General features: G+C 43.7%; 1 protein-coding gene across 2 annotated transcripts in view; it reads left to right on the forward strand.

Annotated features, from left to right (window-relative positions):
* Window positions 1–14237, forward strand: part of LOC134347452 (stomatin-like) — a 58865-nt gene that overhangs the window by 2731 nt on the left and 41897 nt on the right. For both annotated transcript variants that reach the window (XM_063049772.1, XM_063049773.1), the window contains exon 3: window positions 12256–12328. In XM_063049772.1, coding sequence (XP_062905842.1) covers window positions 12256–12328 — 73 coding nt within the window. The remainder of the gene's footprint in view (window positions 1–12255; window positions 12329–14237) is intronic.

Consider the following 14237-nt stretch of genomic DNA (forward strand, 5'->3'; position numbering starts at 1 on the left):
CTCTTTCCCAATCTTGCTTAATCTTAAGTAAAGAATAATTATCCTGTTGTAATAGTAAATTATAAGTTTTCCCAATGAAACCTTTCACTAAAAGATTCATTTTTAAAATAATGTCTAACAGGTCAGAATCTTGTATATATGGAAAATTACTTAAATATTCTTGTAAGAAATGTCTGACCTGAAGATATTACAAAAAGTGTGAGCATGAGAGAGAATACTTAGTTACTAATTTCTCAAAGGACATCAATCGGCCTTCTTGAAACAGATCCATAAAGGAATAAATTCCTTTATTCCTCCAAAGAGAAAAAGTAGGATCACTATGTGAAGGTTTAAATAAATATTTTTAATAAATTAAACTAAGAAGGTTAAATTTTTTAAGATTAAAAAACTTACGAAACTGATACCAAATTCGTAATGACTGCTTGATCAAAGGGTATATATTTAGAATAGAAATTTTGGCTAATTGTACAGGTAAAGGAGCTCCTAGTAATGAAGTTAAGTAAAATTGTTTCACAGCTTTCAATTCTAGATCAACCCATGGTGGACATTCATTTTTATCAGTCCAATATAACCAAGAACACGCATAACGTATATTAACAGCCCAATAATACATTCTTAAATTAGGCAACGCAAGACCTCCAACCTTTTTTAATTTTTGTAAATGATATTTTCCAATTCTTGGTCTTTTATTATTCCAAACAAAAGATGAAATAATAGAGTCAACCTGATCAAAAAACTTCTTAGTTAGAAAAATAGGAATACTTTGAAATACATATAAAAATTTTGGTTAAATCATTATTTTAACTGCATGAATTCGACCAGCTAACGAAACTGTACGTGGATTCCATCTAGAAAATAATTGCTTCATAAAGTCCACTAAGGGAACTAAATTAGCTCTATAAAGGACTCCACAATTTTTAGTGATGATAATACCTAAGTATTTAAAAGAATCCGTAACTTTAAAAGGAATGTCATCATATATAGAAGCAGTATCATTTAAAGGAAATAATTCACTTTTATGCAGTCTCTGAGTATTAGAAAAGGAATAATGAAGAATACATTCTCCTTGTAGTTGTGTGGGTTTCCTCTGGGTGTTCGGGTTTCCTCCCACAATCCAAAGACATAGGGATTAGGATTCAAAGGATTCAAAATACATTTATTATCAAAGGATGTGCTGTTGTTGTTTGTCCTTCGTAGTCGAAGATGACCATGGCTTCAAAGTCAAATGGGAGTTTGGTGGCTGTGGGTCCAGAGGTGACTGATGAGGCCAATCCGGGCCCTGAAGGCTCGCCCACATGTGGGACACAAGTGGGTGGGTGCTGTCGTGGCAGTGGATGCTGCTCGGGCCTTGTGCACAGCACGCTTTCGTTGCGCCTCGATGATGCGCCTGACTTCAGCTGCACGGGCTGCTGTGGTGATCTTGCTGCGCCAAGCTGGACGGTCGAGGGCAAGCGTCTCCCACGTGTTGATGTCGACACCCAGGCCTTTGAGGGACGCTTTGAGGCAGTCTTTGTAACGTTTCTTCTGCCCCCCGACTGAGCGCTTGCCCTGACACAGTTCTCCGTACAGCAGCTGCTTAGGCAATCGGCTGTCTGGCATTCTGACCACATGTCCAGCCCACCTGGCTTGGGCTTTCAGCAGGAGGGTGTAGACGCTGCAGAGCCCAGCTCGTTCCAGGATTTCCGTGTCGGGGACTTCGTCCTGCCACCTGATGTGGAGGAGTCTGCGGACACAGCTCAGGTGAAAGTGGTTGAGCTGTTTGGCGTGTCTGCTGTAGACAGTCCAGGTCTCGCTGGCGTAAAGGAGGGTGGTAAGGACCACTGCACAGTAGACCTTCAGCTTGGCGGTAAGGCTGAGTCCTCTCCACTCTCAGACGTTCTCATGGAGTCTCCCAAAGGTGGCGCTGGCTTTGGCAATCCTGTTGTTGACCTCAGCGTCTATATTCACTGCACGAGAGAGTGTGCTGCCCAGGTAGGTGAAGTTGTCGACTGCCTGGAGGTTCTGGCCCTTCACCGTGATGCGCGGCTCCTGGTATGGCTTTCCTGGGGCAGGCTGGTACATAACTTTAGTCTTTTTGGTGCTGATAGTGAGTCCGAAGTTGTCGCAGGCTTGTGAGAAGCAGTCCATTTCACGCTGCATCTCCTGCTCTGTGCTGGCATTGAGTGCGCAGTCATCAGCAAACAACAAGTCTTTGATGACAGTCTCTCGCACCTTTGTAACTGCCTGCAGGCGCCTAAGGTTGAACAACCTGCCGTCAGTCCTGTACCTGACGTGAATTCCTTCTTCGTAGTTACGGAAGGCATCTGTCAGCATGGCAGAGAATACCATACTGAACAGAGTTGGGGCAAGAACACAGCCTTGTTTGATGCTATTTGTCAATGGGAAGGCCTCCGACTCGTCGCCGTCATCCAGAACTTTCACCATCATACTGTCGTGGAACTGCCGGACGATTGTAATGAACTTGCTGGGGCAGCCAAACTTCTCCATGATCTACCACAAGCCTTCTCTGCTGACCATATCGAAAGCCTTGGTTAGATCGACAAAGGTCACGAAGAGGTCGCTGTGTTGCTCCTGGCATTTTTCCTGGAGTTGGTGCGCAGCAAAAATCATGTCCGCAGTCCCACGTTCAGCACGGAAGCCGCACTGGCTTTCTGGGAGCAGACCTTGCTCAAGATGTTGGAGAAGGCGGTTGAGCAGGACGCGGGCCAGAATCTTCCCCGCAATGGACAAGAGGGAGATGCCTCGGTGGTTGTTGCAAGACTGGCGGTCGCCTTTCCTCTTGTAGATGTGGACTACGCTGGCATCTTTCAGCTGTTGTGGAACCTATCCCTTTTTCCACATGGACTGGAAGAGAACAGTCAGCTTTTGCATCATGACAGGGCCTCCTGCTTTGTATACCTCAGCAGGGATTGCATCGGGTCCTGGCACTTTGCCACAGGAGAGTTGCTTCACTGCCTTCCTGATGTATACGGATGTAAAGGATGTATACGGTAAAGAACAAACAAGAGGGAATCTGCAGATGCTGGAAATCCAAAACAACACATGCAAAATGCTGGAGGAACTCGGCAGGCCAGGCAGCATCTATAGAAACAAGTACAGTTGATGTTTCGGGCCGAAACCCTTCAGCAGGACTGGAGAAAACAACCCTGAGATTCATCTTCCCCACAGACAACCACAAAACAAAGAAGGACCATGGAACTAGTTCAAAGTAAAAAAAATATTAATCCCCCCCACACAAAAGACAATCGTGCAAATGTCAACAAGAACATCAATCCCCTTCATACAAAAAACAAATCATGCAAACAGCAAGAACGTCAAACTCCTCCATATAAAAAACAAATAGTGCAAACAGCAAGAACGTCAAACTCCTCCATATAAAAAAAACAAATTGTGCAAACAGCAAGAACGTCAAACTCCTCCATACAAAAAAACAAATTGTGCAAACAGCAACAAGAACGTCAAACTCCTCCATACAAAATAAAACAAATAGTGCAAACAGCAAGAACGTCAACCTCCTCCATATAAAAAAACAAATTGTGCAAACAGCAAGAACGTCAAACTCCTCCATACAAAAAAACAAATAGTGCAAACAGCAAGAACGTCAAACAAATTGTGCAAACAGCAAGAACGTCAACCTCCTCCATATAAAAAACAAATTGTGCAAACAGCAAGAACGTCAAACTCCTCCATACAAAAAAACAAATTGTGCAAACAGCAAGAACGTCAAACAAATTGTGCAAACAGCAAGAACGTCAAACTCCTCCATATAAAAAAACAAATAGTGCAAATAGCAACAAGAACAAATAGGGCAAATGCATGGACATCAGCAAGTTAGATCAGCATGAAGAGTTTAAAAGGAGGCAGCTTTTTCTTCAGTGGCTTGATTGAGGGACGACTGTGGAAGTGCGTGGACGTCAACAAGTTAGACCAGCGCGAAGAGTTTAAAAGGAGACAGCTTTATAGAGTGGGCATTGGAGGAGCGGGCAATGGAGTAGAGATAGACAGAGTAGGAGGGGTTTGGCTCAACGGGGCTTAGGGGATAACGGGTCGAGGTGAAATAGGTTACCTGTGAAGAATAGAAACAGGAAGTATGTCTGTGAGGCCAGTGCTCTGCACTGGGTGACAGACGTGGGATGTCCGGGAGACTCCCAGCCTCCCGGACAGCCACATCTGTGCCACTGTGTCCAGCTGTAGCTCCTTAGGGACTGGGTTAGGGAACTGGAGCTGCAGCTCGACGACCTTCGTCTTGTCAGGGAAAGCGAGGAGGTGATAGAGAGGAGCTTTGGGCAAATAGTCACACTGGGGCCTCGAGAGACAGTTAAGTGGGTAACAGTCAGGAGAGGGAAGGGCAAGGGTCAGATACTAGAGAGTACCCCAGTGGCTGTCCCCCTTAACAATAAGTACTCCTGTTTGAGTACTGTTGGGGGGTGAAGGCCTACCTGAGGGAAGCAACAGTGGCTGTGCCTCTGGCACAGAGTCTGGCCCTGTGGCTCAGAAGGGTAGGGAAAGGAAGAAGGCAGCAGGTCTTTTTCAGTTTAGTTGATTAATTCTGTTTAGATTAGTTTTTTTTTGAGGAGGTTTTGTTTTTTTTTGTTTTTTTTTTCCTTTTTCATGATTTTTGTCTAGATATTTTCTTTTTGTCATGTATTATTCATTGGTAACCTACATGATTGGGAGTTTTGTCGATTAAATACTATTTGGTTTTATAATTATTCATGTTAAGTATAACAATGTATTCTCAACAACTTTGTAGTATTGCTATGTTATGTTTATATTCTATGAAACTAATAAAAAGATTGAAAAAGAAGGCAGCAGTAATAGGGGACACTGTAGTTAGGGGGTCAGAAAGGTGACTCTATCGATGCAGGAAAGAAATATTGGTAGTTTGCCTCCCAGATGCCAGGGTCCGTGATGTTTCTGATTGCGTCCACAATACCCTAAAGTGGGAAGGAGAACAGCCAGAGGTCGTGGTACATATTGGTACCAACGACAGAGGTAGGAAAAGGGAGGAGGTCCTGAAGACAGACTACAGGGAGTTAGGAAAGAAGTTCAGAAGCAGGACCACAAAGGTAGTAATCTCGGATTACTGCCTGTGCCACATGACAGTGAGTATAGGAATAGAATGAGGTGGAGGATAAATGCGTGGCTGAGGGATTGGAGCAGCGGGCAGGGATTCAGATTTCTGGATCATTGGGACCTCTTTTGGGGAAAGCAAGACCTGTACAGAAAGGACAGGTTGCAATTGAATCCGAGGGGGACCAATATCCTGGCAGGGAGGGTTTAAACTAGAACTGCTGGGAGGGTGGGGTGGGGACTGAACTGAAGAGATGGAGGAAGGGGTGGTTGGCTCATAAATAGAGAAAGCTTGTAGGCAGTGTGAGAGGGAGAATAGGCAGGTGATAGAGAAGGGATGTGCTCAGACCAACAGTTTGAGGTATGTCTATTTTAATGCAAGAAGCATCATGAACAAAGCGGGTGAGGTTAGAGCGTAGATCAGTACTTGGAGCTATAATGTTGTGGCCATTACAGAGACTTGGATGTCTCAGGGGCAGGAATGGCTACGTAGAGTGCCAGGCTTTAGATGTTTCAGGAAGGACAGGGAGAGAGGCAAAAGAGGTGGGGGTGTGGCACTGCTGATCACAGATAGAGTTACAGCTGCAGAAAAGGAGGAAGACATGGAGGGATTGTCTACTGAGTCTCTGTGGGTGGAAGTTAGAAACAGGAAGGGGTCACTCAGTAGGTGAGCATCTGGGGCACAATGACCACAGCTCCCTGGCCTTTAGCACTATCATGGAAAAGGATAGAATCAGAGAGGACAGGAAAATTTTTAATTGAGGAAGGGCAAATTGTGAGGCTATAATGCTAGAACTTGCAGGTGTGAATTGGTGTGAATGTTTTTGCAGGGAAATGTACTATGGACATGTGGTCGATGTTTAGAGATCTCTTGCAGGATGTTAGGGATGAATTTGTCCCGGTGAGGAAGATAAAGAATGGTAGGGTGAAGGAACCATGGGTGACAAGTGAGGTGGAAAATCTAGTCAGGTGGAAGAAGGCAGCATACATGAGGTTTAGGAAGCAAGGATCCGATGGATCTATTGAGGAATATAGGGAAGCAAGAAAGGAGCTTAAGAAGGGGTTGAGAAGAGCAAGAAAGGGGCATGAGAAGGCCTTGGCGAGTAGGGTAAAGGAAAACCCCAAGGCATTCTTCAATTATGTGAAGAACAAAAGGATGACAGGAGTGAAGGTAGGACCGATTAGAGATAAAGGTGGGAAGATGTGCCTGGAGGCTGTGGAAGTGAGCGAGGTCCTCAATGAATACTTCTCTTAAGTATTCACCAATGAGAGGGAACTTGATGATGGTGAGGACAATATGAGTGAGGTTGATGTTCTGGAGCATGTTGATATTAAGGGAGCGGAGGTGTTGGAGTTGTTAAAATACATTAGGATAGATAAGTCCCCAGGGCCTGATGGAATATTCCCCAGGCTGCTCCACGAGGCGAGGGAAGATACTGCTGAGCCTCTGGCTAGGATCTTTATGTCCTCGTTGTCCACGGGAATGGTACCGGATGATTGGAGGGAGGCGAATGTTGTCCCCTTGTTCCAAAAAGGTAGTAGGGATAGTCCGGGTAATTATAGACCAGTGAGCCTTACGTCTGTGGTGGGAAAGCTGTTGGAAAAGATTCTTAGAGATAGGATCTCTGGGCATTCAGAGAATCATGGTCTGATCAGGGACAGTCAGCATGGCTTTGTGAAGGGCAGATCGTGTCTAACAAGCCTGATAGAGTTCTTTGAGGAGGTGATCGGGCATATAGATGATGATAGTGCAGTGGATGTGATCTACATGGATTTTAGTAAGGCATTTGACAAGGTTCCACACAGTAGACTTAGTCATGAAAGTCAGAAGGCATGGGATCCAGGGAAGTTTGGCCAGGTGGATTCAGAATTGACTTGGCTGCAGAAGGCAGAGGATCATGGTGGAGGGAGTACGTTCAGATTGGAGGATTGTGTCTAGTGGTGTCCCACAAGGATCTGTTCTGGGACCTCTACTTTTCGTGATTTTTATTAACGATCTGGATGTGGGGGTGGAAGGGTGGGTTGGCAAGTTTGCAGACGACACAAAGATTGGTGTTGTTGTAGATAGTGTAGAGGATTGTCAAAGATTGCAGAGAGACATTGACAGGATGCAGAAGTAGGCAGAGAAGTGGCAGATGGAGTTCAACCTGGAGAAATGTGAGGTGGTACACTTTGGAAGGACAAACTCCAAGGCAGGGTACAAAGTAAATGGCAGGATACTTGGTAGTGCGGAGGAGCAGAGGGATCTAGGGGTACATGTCCACAGATCCCTGAAAGTTGCCTCACAAGTAGATAGGGTAATTAAGAAAGCTTATGGGGTGTTAGCTTTCATAAGTTTAAGAGTCGTGTTGCAGTGATGCAGCTCTATAAAACTCTGGTTAGGCCACACTTGGAGTACTGTGTCCAGTTCTGGTCGCCTCACTATAGGAAGGATGTGGAAGCATTGGAAAGGGTACAGAGGAGGTTTACCAGGATGCTGCCTGGTTTAGAAAGTATGGATTATGATCAGAGTTTAAGGGATCTAGGGCTTTACTCTTTGGAGAGAAGGAGGATGAGAGGAGACATGATAGAGGTGTACAAGATAATAAGAGGAATAGATAGAGTGGATAGTCAGTGCCTCTTCCCCAGGGCACCACTGCTCAATACAAGAGGACATGGCTTTAAGGTAAGGGGTGGGAAGTTCAAGGGGGATATTAGAGGAGGGTTTTTTACTCAGAGAGTGGAATACAATGCCTCAGTCAGTGATGGAGGTATATACACTAGTGAAGTTTAAGAGACTACAAGACAGGTATATGGAGGAACTTAAGGTGGGAGGGTTATATAGGATGCAGGGTTTGAGGGTCAGCACAAAATTGTGGGCTGAAGGGCCTGTAATGTGCTGTACTATTCTATGTTCTATGTTCTATGTTATGTCAATAACTCTACTCGGTGTTTTTTATAGACCACCCAATAGTAACAGGGACATCAAGGAGCAGATCGGGAGACAGATTCTGGAAAGGTGTAATAATAACAGGGTTGTCGTGGTGGGAGATTTTTAATTTCCCAAATATTGATTGGCATCTCCTTTGAGCAAGGGGTTTGGATAGAGTGGAGTTTTTTAGGTGTGTCAGGAAGGTTTCCTGACACAGTATAAAACCTTCCTGACACAGTATGTAGATAAGCCTACAAGAGGAAAGGCTGTATTTGATCTGGTATTGGGAAATGAACCTGGTCAGGTGTCAGGTCTCTCAGTGGGAGAGCATTTTGGAGATAGTGATCACAATTCTATCTCCTTTACCAAAATATTGGAGAGGGATAGGAACAGACAATTTTGGAAAGCGTTTAAGTGGAGAAAGGGGAAATATGAAGCTATCAGGCAGGAACTTGGAAGTATAAATTGGGAAAAGACATTCTCAGTGAAATGCATGACAGAAATGTGACAAATATTCAGGGGATATTTGCATGGCATTCTGCATAGGTACGTTCCAATGACACAGGGAAAGGATGGCAGGGTACAAGAACCATGGTGTACAAAGGCTCTTGAAAATGTAGTCAAAAAGAAAAGAAAGACTTACCAAAGGTTCAAAACACTAGGTAATGATAGAGATCTAGAAGATTATAAGGCTAGCAGAAAATAGCTTAAGAATGAAATTAGGAGAGCCAGAAGGGGCAATGAGAAGGCCTTCATAAGCAGGATTAAGGAAAACCCTGAGGCATTCAACAAGTATGTGAAAAGCAGTGGATAAGACGTGAGAGAATAGGACCAATCAAGTGTGACAGTGGAAAAGTGTGTATGGAACCGGAGGAGATAGCAGAGGTACTTAATGAATACTTTGTTTCAGTATTCACTACGAAAAAGGGTTTTGGCAATTGTAAGGATGACTTACAGAGAATTAAAAAGCTTGAGCATACAGACATTAAGAAAGAGTATGTACTGGAGTATTTGGAAAACATCAAATTGGATAAGTCTCTGGGACCGGATGAGATGTACCCTAGGCTACTGTGGGAGGTGAGGGAGGAGATTGCTGAGCCTCTGGCGATGAGCTTTGCATCATCAATGGGGACGGGAGAGGTTTGGGAGGTCTGGAGGGTTGCAGATGTTATTCCTTTATTCAAGAAATAGAGTAGATTTAGCCCAGGAAATTATAGACCAGTGAGTCTTACTTCAGTGGTTGGTAAGTTGATGAAGAAGATCCTAAGAGGCAGGATTTATGAACATTTGGAGAGGCATAATATGATTAGGAATAGTCAGCATGGCTTTGTCAAAGGCAGGTCATACCTTACAAGCCTGATTGATTTTTTTTGAGGATGTGACTAAACACATTGATGAAGGAAGAGCAGTAGAGGTAGTGTATATGGATTTCAGCAAGGCATTTGATAAGTTACCCCAGACAAAGCTTATTGAGAAAGTAAGGAGGCATGGTATTCAAGTGGACCTTGCTTTGTGGATCCAGAATTGGCTTGCTCACAGAAGGCAAAGAGTGGTTATAGACAGGTCATATTCTGCATGGAAGTCGGTGACCAGTGGTGTGCCTCATGGATCTATTCTGGGACCCCTTCTCTTCGTGATTTTTATAAATGACCTGGATGAGAAAGTGGAGGGATGGGTTAGTAAATTTGCTGATGACACAAAGGTTGGAGGTGTTGTGGATAGTATGGAGGGCTGTCAGAGGTTACAGCGGGACATCGAAAGGATGCAAAACTGGGCTGAGAAGTGGCAGATGGAGTTCAACCCAGATAAGTGTGAGGTGGTTCATTTTGGTAAGTCAAATATGATGGCAGAATATAGTATTAATGGTAAAACTTTTGGCCGTATGGAGGATCAGAGGGATCTTGGGGTCTGAGTCCATAGGATACTCAAAGCTGCTGCACAGGTTGACTGTGTGGTTAAGGAGGCATACAGTGCATTGGCCTCCATCAATTGTGGGATTGAGTTTAGCTATATAGGACCCTGGTCAGACCCCACTTGGAGTACTGTGCTCAGTTCTGGTCACCTCACTACAGGAAGGATGTGGAAACTGTAGAAAAGGTGCAGAGGAGATTTACAAGGATGTTGCCTGGATTGGGGAGCATGCTTTATGAGAATAGATTGAGTGAAATTGGCCTTTTCTTCTTGGAGCGACAGAGGGTGAGAGGTGACCTGATGAGAGGCATTGATCATGTGGATAGTCAGAGGCTTTTTCCCAGGGCTGAAATGGCTAACACGAGAGGGCACAGTTTTAAGTTGCTGGAAGTAGGTACAGAGGAGATGGCAGGGGTAAGTTTTTTACGCAGAGAGTGGTAAGTGCGTGGAATGGGCTGCCGGCGACGGTGGTGGAGGCCGATACGATAGGGTCTTTTCTTTTCCAATATTTTTCATTGATTTCTATATAGAAGAATACAGTGTCCAAAAGCATACATATTATAAAACAAAAGAAAAAATATAATAATACCAGATACAGTATATTGAATCACATTAACGAACTTCTTACATTATATTCATATAGATTAGATTAATTCGTATGTTAGAATATGAACAACTTTATTAAAAAAAAGAGATCGACACCCACTACCAAAGTCGAAGCTGTTTGGGGAAAAAAACTTATCAGATCATAAAATATGCTATTAACCAAATTCTGTACTTTAACAAGAAGTCAAAGGTTATGAAAATAATGTAAAAATGGCCCCCACAAATTTTGAAAATCTTGGTTAGATTCAGAAATTGAACAACGAATCTTTTCTAAATTTAAGCATGCCATAACATCCCGTAACCACCGAGCATGATTGGGCAGAACAGCATCCTTCCATTTAAACAAAAGCGCCCTCTTAGCCATAAGAGAGATAAAAGCCAGAATGTGCAAATCAGATGTCTTCAAGATGATATCTTTCCTTCCAACAATACCAAATAGGGCAGTCAAAGGATTAGGCTTAAAATTTACTTTAAAGAGTACAGAAAATGTTTGGAATACTTCCTTCCAATATTTTCCAAGACTTGGACACGTCCAAAACATATGAGTAAGTGAAGCTTCTCCATTGTTACACCTATCACAGTGGGGAGATATATCCATATAAAAATGAGATAACTTATGCTTGGTCATACAAGTCCTATGAACCACTTTAAATTGTAGTAGGGAATGACGAGCACATAACGATGAAGTATTAACCAATTTAAAAATCTCATTCCAAGTTTCTTCAGAAATTGAGGTCTGTAAATCTTGTTCCCAAAGATTTTTGATTTTGTCTAAAGAAACAGTTCTCATTCCCAACAACATTTCATAAATATTGGATATTGAACCGTTATAAAATGATTTCATATTAAGAATTTCATCTGATACGTTCTTATCAGGACTATTAGGTAATGTCTAAGGTAAAGACATGTTCAGCTCAGCATGGTGGGCTGAAGGGCCTGTATTGTGCTGTAGGTTTTCTATGTTTTTATGTTTCTAACGTCAAGCCCCTCCATGCAAAAAAAAAACAAATTGTGCAAATGACAAAAAGAACCCCCCCCAAAAAAACTATTGTGCAAATGGCAGCAAGGATATCAACTCCCTGCACAAAATACTATCATGCAACAGCAACAAGAAGCTCACCCTCCCCACATAAAAAACAATCGTGTGAACTGCACCAGGAACATCACCCCAGCCCATACAAAAAAAACAATCGTGTGAACTGCACCAGGAACATCACCCCAGCCCATACAAAAAAAACAATCGTGTGAACAGCACCAGGAACATCACCCCAGCCCATACAAAAAAAACAATCGTGTGAACAGCACCAGGAACATCACCCCAGCCCATACAAAAAAAACAATCATGTGAACAGCACCAGGAACATCACCCCAGCCCATACAAAAGAAACAATCGTGTGAACAGCACCAGGAACATCACCCCAGCCCATACAAAAAAAACAATCGTGTGAACAGCACCAGGAAAGAACGAGCAAAAAGACAGAATATGAAACACAAAATTAAGGAGTCCATATTCCGTTTATCTCAGTGTTCATTAGGGTTAGGGTTAGTAAGTTGTGGGCATGCTATGTTGGATTCGGAAGCATAGCAACACTTCTTGGCTGCCCCTAGCACACCCTTGGCTATGTTGGTTGTTGATGCAAACAATGCATTTCACTGCATGTGTTGATGTACATCTGACAAATAAAGTTAATCAGAGGTGTTATAGGTTATTAGTGAGTGTTAAACCATTGACGTTCATTGGGTATTGCTTACAGATAGTCCAGGAGTATGAACGAGCTGTTGTGTTCCGGCTTGGCCGTATTCTCCATGGTGGAACCAAAGGACCAGGTAGGTTCCAAATCAGCAGCCAGGAAATGGGTGATCTAATCCAACTCGTCCATGGTGGTGTTTCACCATACAAGCCAAATCTTTTTCTCACGGTTGCCACAGTAGTGGTGTGAACACTTGAGTCGAGAATGATGTACCCCTAAGCCGTTGTCTTCGGTGGCTGTAGAGGCCGATGAGTGTGGACATGAGTAAGTGGTGGCTGTGGTTCGTGTTTGGGTCTTTTGGTTGTTTGGCCTCTCCTTTCGCAGCTGCCACTTATTGTCTACGGCACAGCAGAGGTCGCTCTCATGTAGCGCTGCTCCCTCTTCAACAGATTTCCTCCAGGTGTATGTATTGAGTGCAATGTCGTCCCAGTTTCCCCAGATGTTGCCACAATGACTCACTGTTGCAGGAAACTCCATGTTCTAACTCTTGTTCGGATCAGTGTCCCTTCCTAATTCCCTATTAAGACTACAAAACAGAGCAGCAGAATTGGGCCATTTGGCACATTGAATCTGCTCTGCCATTCTTTCATGGCTTGTGTAAAAAAATCACCAAGCAGGGTGTAAAACCAATAACTTTTTTGTTGGTTTTGACTTCCAGATAGATTAAAATTAGTTCTAAAAAATAAAATTCCCTTGTTTATTTGAAAGGGAGATATTTCCATTACATTGAAGATAACACATCGCCTTTGAATGGCTTGTCATGTGAGGAGCATTTGACAGCTCTGGGCCTATATTCACTGGAATTCAGAAGAATGATGAGTGACCTCATTGAAACCTGTCTAATGGTGAACGGCCTGGATGTGGAGGGGATGGTTCCTATGATGGGAGAGTCTAAGACCAGAGGATACATCCTCAAAATAGAAGGACGTCATTTTAGAACAGAGATGAGGAGTAATTTCTTTAGCCAGCGAGTGGTGAATTTGTCGCCACAGGTGGCTGTGGAGGCTAGGTGATTGGGTATATTTAAGGCAGAGCTTGATAGATTCTAGATTAGTCATGGCATGAAGGAATATAGGGAGAAGGCAGGAGATTGGTGCAAAGAGGGAAAATGGATTAGCTATGATGAAATGGCGGAGCAGACTTGATGGGCCAAATTGCCTAATCCTGCTCCTTTATCTTATGGTGTTATTTATTATCCCTCTCAAGTCCAGTCTCCTGCCTTCTCTCCATAGCCATTGGCACCCTGACTAATCAAGAACCTATCAACCTCAGCTTTAAATACACTTAATGACTTGGCCTCCACACCCGTCTGCGGCAACGAATTCCACAGATTCACCACTCTCTGGCTAAAGAAATTCCTCCTCATCTCTGTTCCAAAAGGATGGAGTGATTTATTGTGATTAGTATGATTTAAATTTTATTACGTATTTAGAGACACAGCATGGTAACAGACCCTTCCAGCCCAACCCAACAAGCACATGCTATCCAATTACACCCATGCAATCAGTTAGCCTTTTAACCCATCTGTACGTCTGTCTTTGGAATGTGTGAGGAAACCAGGAGCATCAGAGGAAAACCACACAGTCATAGGGAGAACACGCAGTACAGTGCAAAAGTCTTAGGCACGTATACTGTGTATAGCTAGGGTGCCTAAGACTTCTGTACAGTCCTGTATTTGTCAATATGGATTGCAGAGTGAGTTTGTCAATCTAGGGGGAGCAAAGGATGTTGGGAATGGTGAGGATGGAGTGCCACGGGGGGGGGGTGTGGGACAAGTGGCAGAGAAAGAGTGCCAGGGCATGGGATGGCACAGATGCAGTCACACCCAGCCCTGAGACATGAGGCAAGGTCATTTGATTCCAAACAATTGGTTTATTGATCATTATCGATTGTCTTTCTGGTGGTTCCCACTCCCTCCCCTCTCCCTTCCCCTTTTCCCAATCATGATCCTCCTCTCCCTGCCCCCTTCCCACTCTCCATCACAA

The sequence above is a fragment of the Mobula hypostoma genome, chromosome 6, assembly GCF_963921235.1.
Source record: "Mobula hypostoma chromosome 6, sMobHyp1.1, whole genome shotgun sequence".
NCBI lineage: Eukaryota > Metazoa > Chordata > Chondrichthyes > Myliobatiformes > Myliobatidae > Mobula > Mobula hypostoma.